Genomic DNA, 6,052 nt, shown 5'->3' on the forward strand with positions numbered 1-6,052 from the left:
GGAGATGTTTTCGTTTTTCAGCTATACCAGGCCCCATGGTGTAAAAGCGCACCAACATAAACAGAGTGTGCAGAGAGGGAATGAAAGGGAACACTGTTTGGGAGCACAAACACGGCAGCACTAACTGTACTTATAGGATGAGGAGTGAGGGGGCTGAGAGGGCTAAGCACGGAGATGGCTGAGCAGATCCGCTGTTGTGCTTGGCTTCACTAAGCAAAATTCAAAATATCAACAAAACATTGAGCGGGAGGGTTTTAGTGTACTCCTTTAAAGTAAAACTCTTTCAAATTTGACCTTAACATTTTTTGTTTGTGCATATGGTGTGGGTGCTGTTGGGAAACCTTCTGCTAACCTTCTTCCTCTTTTTAATAATTTGACTTTCATCTGTTTTTCCCCAGGTCTTTCTGTTCACCCCAAGCTGTTCCAAGGCCAGGAGCCCACTCACAGATGACATGAAAGCGACCAGAGGCATACCCTGCCCCTCTGCTTGCCTGACAGGTGTCTCTGCATGTAACTACATCCTCATAGAGGTGTATTCTGGGAAAGTACAACAGCAGCAGATGAAAGCATGCCAGACATTGAACAGGCTCCTATTAATTTCTCTATGATAGAGCCACAGACATGTAAGAGGATCGTCTTCTAGGACAGGAATGCCCAGCTTTGACGCAGGTTGGGATTTTGTTTGCTCAGCTCAACATCAGTTGGTCTTTTCAGCTCCTTGCCCCCCCCCCCCCCCCCCCCCCCCCCCCCCCCCCCCCCCCCCCCCCCCCCCCCCCCCCCCCCCCCCCCCCCCCCCCCCCCCCCCCCCCCCCCCATCACACCCTTTTGGCTACACTCAGTCTATAGCCCAACAGTTGTCCGCCCTCATTCTCTCCATGCTACTGATGCCACAGAAAGATTTCACTGACAGATAGCCTTCAGCAGATGGTTCTTTAATGCCCCAGTGGCATTTTAACTGCAAGATTCAACCTTTTATTTTTTTGCTGATGCAGTATCATGTGCACCACTAGACATTCATGTAGTCTTTATCTTACTAAAAAGTTATACAGACAAACAAGCATGCAGAGAGGTTTCTTTCATGAGCGGCTTCTTGCATTATACACCAAACCAAGTTGTTGCCAAATGGTGCTCTACGGTCTTTACCCAAGGATGTGTTAAAGTATAGCATCCTTTGCTTGTAGGTTTAAAAAGGAGCTTAAATACGATTGGTTCATGCCTTGTTCCCTGTTTACATGTAATACTGTTGCCGGGATGTTTAGGTTTTCTATCAAGAATTGAGTGGGCTTGTGATTATTCTTGTAAACTGTTGAGATGTTGATGTTGTTTTCCTTGGATGGACCAAATTTAACATTTTTGGTTTAATAAGTAAATTATTGCATCAGTATTTATTTAATGGACATTGTCCACCAAAAGGCCTTTTTGGCCGTTTCTGTAGCTCAAAGCATAACATTAAAAAAATAGGGGCCATGCACAGCCTTGCCTACAACGAAGGTTAATATCCTTGTAGATATTGCTCGGGACCATATAGACAGTTAACTCAGGGTGTGTTAATAGAATCCAACATCTCTGTTATATAACAATAGATTCAGCATATGCTTAACATGACTTTGTCAGAAGTACTTAAATGTCATGCATGTTTTTTGTCATATCAACTGATGATTATCATCAGAGTGGTTTTGCACAGATTGTAGTTTTCAATGCAGTACAACAGAACTGGTTTTAATACACTTGATGGCATTGGATTTTTTTGTAGTGATTGATATTAAGCTTAATGTTGTGGGTACACCAGTGCATGCTGTATTACTAAAATCCAACAGTAGAATCGGAAATCAATGTGCATATTCTCCTATGGTGATACAAAGTTGTTTACAGTCTGATCATTTAATCTGTATAGTCGCTGATTGTTTACAACACATGCGTGGTGGAAATATCATATTTTTTCAGTCTGTATCGGACGGCATTGAAAAACATTCAAACATGCTGATCATGTCAGTAAATGTATTTCTTTACCACACATGCTGCACACTGGAAGTTGTCTCTCACTGGACTTTGATTTCGTCACTTTGGTCGAATTTACCCTATTTCCCTTTAAAATAAAGTGCTCTAAAATACTTTATGCAAACAAAAGACTCCAACAATAATGGAATTAGAACAATTCTATCCAACTGTCAATTTTTAATAAAAAAAAAAAAGTGTTTCCAAGAGTAATAAGAAAAACATTTACAGTTAGTGATCTAGTTAAGTGTTCACTTAGTGACATACGTCGTCTCATACAACAGAAAGACTTCACTTCAAAACAAAACAATCCCTGGAAATCACCATCCTGTTGTATTACAGAGGTAAACGTAACCATGGAAATACTACTTTAAAATAAAGGTTGGTTTCCAGCATGTTTTCTTTTTGTCCTAAGGTCATTTGAATTCAACAGCATTTTAATCCTAAACAAACAGTGTATTGAGCTGTGTAGGGAGCTGTGGCGGGCACCGCGTCAGTTTCCAGCTCAGACATTTGAAGGTGTCCTGTGCGTCAGAGCTGAGGGATGTGTTTGCTCTCCACAAGCAATCATTTTTTTGTTTCACCCTCTTTGACGTATTCCTATTATGCTGAGTTTAGTCTGCATTCTCAGTTGTTTTCTCTTTTTGACTGCAATTATTTTATGTCCGTAAGAATGCAGTGGTCATTGAAAGGCAATTATTGTTCTGTTCCTCTTGTTATTTAACAGTGAGGTACAGGCTGTTCAAAATGCTGGAATATGAAGAAAAAAAACATGAGAAATACTGAAGTCAGAAAGGTGGTTGCTGAGGACGTTTGTTGGGTTTAGAGTGCCGTTAGTGAAGTGGTGTTTGACAAGTCTTCCTGGTTAATGCTGCCGATGATTGGGTGTGGAATGCATTTTAGTTTTTTTCGTGAGAGAGAGCGCTCGGGCAAGGCTGAAGCTGGGGTTGTAGGTACTCGTGGAGGGCAAAGTGTACCGCGCCCCCTTTAACCCCTCATATCCGCTCCTGAGTAGTGCTGGGAGCCATCACATCCCACGTCTCTAGCCGGGCCCCGAAGCCCTGAAGTTTAGCTGCACTTGCAGGACTTGACAACCATGTTGGAGAGCTGCTCGACTTTGGGGGAGCGACCCACGTAGTAGAGGATGGTGAGGGGCTCTAAGTCCTGAGGAACGCAGCAGGGTGAGGCAGATGCTTCGGGGTTCAAGGTGTTGTACAGGCTCAGCAGCTGTGGAAGAAAGAGCGGAAGAAGATAGGGATCAGCAATCATGTTTCCCCAAACAGATTCAACACTTCGGTGGCTCTTTGGTGGTGTGGCACTTTGTCTTACCGAGCTGTGAGTGGTGTCTGCGCTGCGTAGGTAAGGACAGGGACCAGAGCAGAAGTTGGCATAGTACCCTTCAGGCTGATGAATCCACCTCCAGCCCAAATCCTGCCGGAAATTAATATATAGTGGTCGCACACAGCAGTTCTCCTCATAATTGCTGCAGACATGAGAGGACAGAGAGGATAACATTCACTTCATTTCACAGACGACACACAATTTTAAGAGTTGTATACATTTTCCTCCCCACGGGCACACAGCCAGAGATGAGATTGAAGTTCAGGAATTCCACTCTAAGGTGTGCCCTTATTTTCCTTCTTGGAGTCAGCCCAGGTGTCTCTGGTGCTGCCTGTCAGCCTGACAGAGGAAACCCAAAGCTGAGCAGACAGCGTGTAAGAGGAGGCGGTGTTAGCTAGTACCGGGACAGATCCCGACTTGTATTAGCTAATACCTCTGTCATGCTCGTCTAGGTGATTAACAAGCTGATTCTGTGCCCATGTACTCATCTTCCCTGCCATCTTTTTGAGACGTGACAGCTGAAATATTTCCATTTCATGTTGCCTTGGCTGGTGTACTACTCAAGAACCCTCTTTCAGAAAGAAGTAGCAGCAAGTCTTCATTTGCAATATTTTACCTAGCCCAGTATTCAAATCTCAAAAACTGACAGTGCAGGTGCAATAGACCTGCACAATTTGGGGAAAAATATGAATCACGATTTATTAGCTTAGAATCGATATCACGATTTTCGGCCACGATTTTCTTTTTCTCACGAAGAGTGATAATTGTTTAAAAAAAAAAAAAAAGTAATTTAAAAATTAAGTCGTGAACAAGGGGAATTGAGATTGCGATTTTATAATGATTAATCGTGCAGGCTTAAGGTGCAGCCAGAGAAATTATTATTAAGTTGAAGACTATAGTCCAAGCAGTGCATTTCATTTTCCAGGGCCTTACTTGAAGCAGTAATTGGTGTCAAGTGCCCGCTTACGCCTTCGGGAGGAGGATTGGGCATCCAGCCTGTGGGGAGGGAGCATCATGAGGATAAGGTGGGGGTAGAGCTGCTCCTTTGGTTTTTTCACACGGCTCAGATCGTCATAGTCCGCTTCCATACCTGAAGGAGACAGTCAGTCAGTCTAGAGCATACCAAGGAAAACGGCACTAAAATACAGCAGATTTGTTGTGAATTGTAAAAATGTCTTTTAGAGATGACTTCAGTGGAACCACAGCTTAAGTCTAATCATTGTAGTCAACTGTAACTTCTACAGAAGGACACTGTAATATCCAAAAAGGGCTTCACTAATTTTTTGGCTCACTGTTTTCACCCTTCTCCTTATTTAACACTGGTCCCTAACTTCCTCCTTTTCTCCGTTCTCCCCCCCCTGGGCCTGTGTCTGCTCATCCACTCTACCCTTGATAGCTAAAGCAGTTGATATCTCAGGAGAGATGCTGCTGTTGTATATGTACGCCCCTCTTTAATTCGGGGCCAAGCGTCTAAGCGCTGTGGCAGCACATTCCTTGTGGCCAAGCCAGTCAAGAGTGTTCCCAGGGCCAAGGGCCCGGGGGCCCCAGTGCTAAGTGAGATACCAGATCAATTGTATTCCCATGCTCTGTGTCTCTCTCTTCATCTTAGAAAGGAAACGCATTACCCTACCAAGAAGAGCTCAAAAGGTATTGCTGCTGGAGAAACATGTTAATGACTGGATAAAAAGGAATCGTTTTTTAGACCAGTCTTATAATAAGGAGGGACTTGTGAGTGTGATTGTATTATAACCAGATTCTCATTTATCCTAGGAAACACTGCACTAGAACATACCCACACATTAAGAGACAAAATAAAGACCTCAGGTATCTTTAAGTTTCAAGAGTTTAATTTAACACATTTATTTATTAAATATAAATATTATTTATTTATTTCATCGAATAAACCTCTACTATTTGGAGAATTGAAGTATAGAGTCCATTCTGTCAACATGGAAACACCAGATGGGGCGTCCTATAGCGGCCCTGTATGAAGGGTTTTGTAGGATCCTATTTTACATTCACAGAACACCAACCAATGCATGACATTTTCCAATTGTAGGATGATTACATCATAACTGATAATTCAAATATAAGTATGACATTTTGGAAACATCTGAAACAGGCACTATAAACCAAACTCGTACAATAAACTAGTCTTAAGACCCACTAATGCAAATCATCCTAAAACCAGCACTGCCTCAAAAGCGCTATAGTAATCACAATGAAACATTTTTTACAACAAACATGAGATGCCTATCTGGAACTTTAGACAAATCAAACAGACATTAATGTTATCTGCTCTTGATCATAAATACAAACTGGCCGAACATATTTTCACTGTGAGAGATGACAAGCAAAGAGAAATCCAGACAAATGCAGACTGAGCAACCACAGTCTGGTCATAGGAAACAGAAAAATGCTGGAAACCTTCACAACAGGTGAGATTGAGAATGAGATTTGCTCTTAAAATGGGACATTTTGGAAATATGTTTACTAACTTTCTTTCTTACTGCCAGTTAGGTGAGAAGAGGAATACCACTCTCATGTCTGTTTAACCCCAAGAAAACAAATGTGTATTATTATTATATAACTTCACATTATGTCTTTGCAGGCCTCATGCTGAGGAACAAACAGTAACAACATCCCACAAAATCTTGACTCACCTATCACTATCCATATATATATATATATATATATATATATATATATATATATA

The 6,052-nt window shown here is 42.0% G+C and overlaps 2 protein-coding genes across 6 annotated transcripts in view; one reads left to right on the plus strand and one right to left on the minus strand.

The window, feature by feature from the left end:
• ttll5 (tubulin tyrosine ligase-like family, member 5) overlaps nucleotides 1–732 on the plus strand; it is a 45,089-nt gene extending 44,357 nt beyond the window's left edge. For all 5 annotated transcript variants that reach the window (XM_034857921.1, XM_034857924.1, XM_034857925.1 and 2 more), the window contains one exon: nucleotides 399–732. In XM_034857921.1, the coding sequence (XP_034713812.1) occupies nucleotides 399–451 (53 nt within the window). In that variant the 3' untranslated portion in view covers nucleotides 452–732. The remainder of the gene's footprint in view (nucleotides 1–398) is intronic.
• Nucleotides 733–1,572: 840 nt separating this feature from the next.
• Nucleotides 1,573–6,052, minus strand: part of tgfb3 (transforming growth factor, beta 3) — an 11,824-nt gene continuing 7,344 nt past the window's right edge. Inside the window, exons 5-7 of the mRNA XM_034857926.1 lie at nucleotides 4,270–4,426; nucleotides 3,325–3,478; nucleotides 1,573–3,222 (exon numbers count right to left, since the gene is read on the minus strand). Coding sequence (XP_034713817.1) covers nucleotides 3,064–3,222; nucleotides 3,325–3,478; nucleotides 4,270–4,426 — 470 coding nt within the window. The 3' untranslated portion in view covers nucleotides 1,573–3,063. The remainder of the gene's footprint in view (nucleotides 3,223–3,324; nucleotides 3,479–4,269; nucleotides 4,427–6,052) is intronic.

This window comes from Etheostoma cragini, chromosome 20, assembly GCF_013103735.1.
Source record: "Etheostoma cragini isolate CJK2018 chromosome 20, CSU_Ecrag_1.0, whole genome shotgun sequence".
NCBI lineage: Eukaryota > Metazoa > Chordata > Actinopteri > Perciformes > Percidae > Etheostoma > Etheostoma cragini.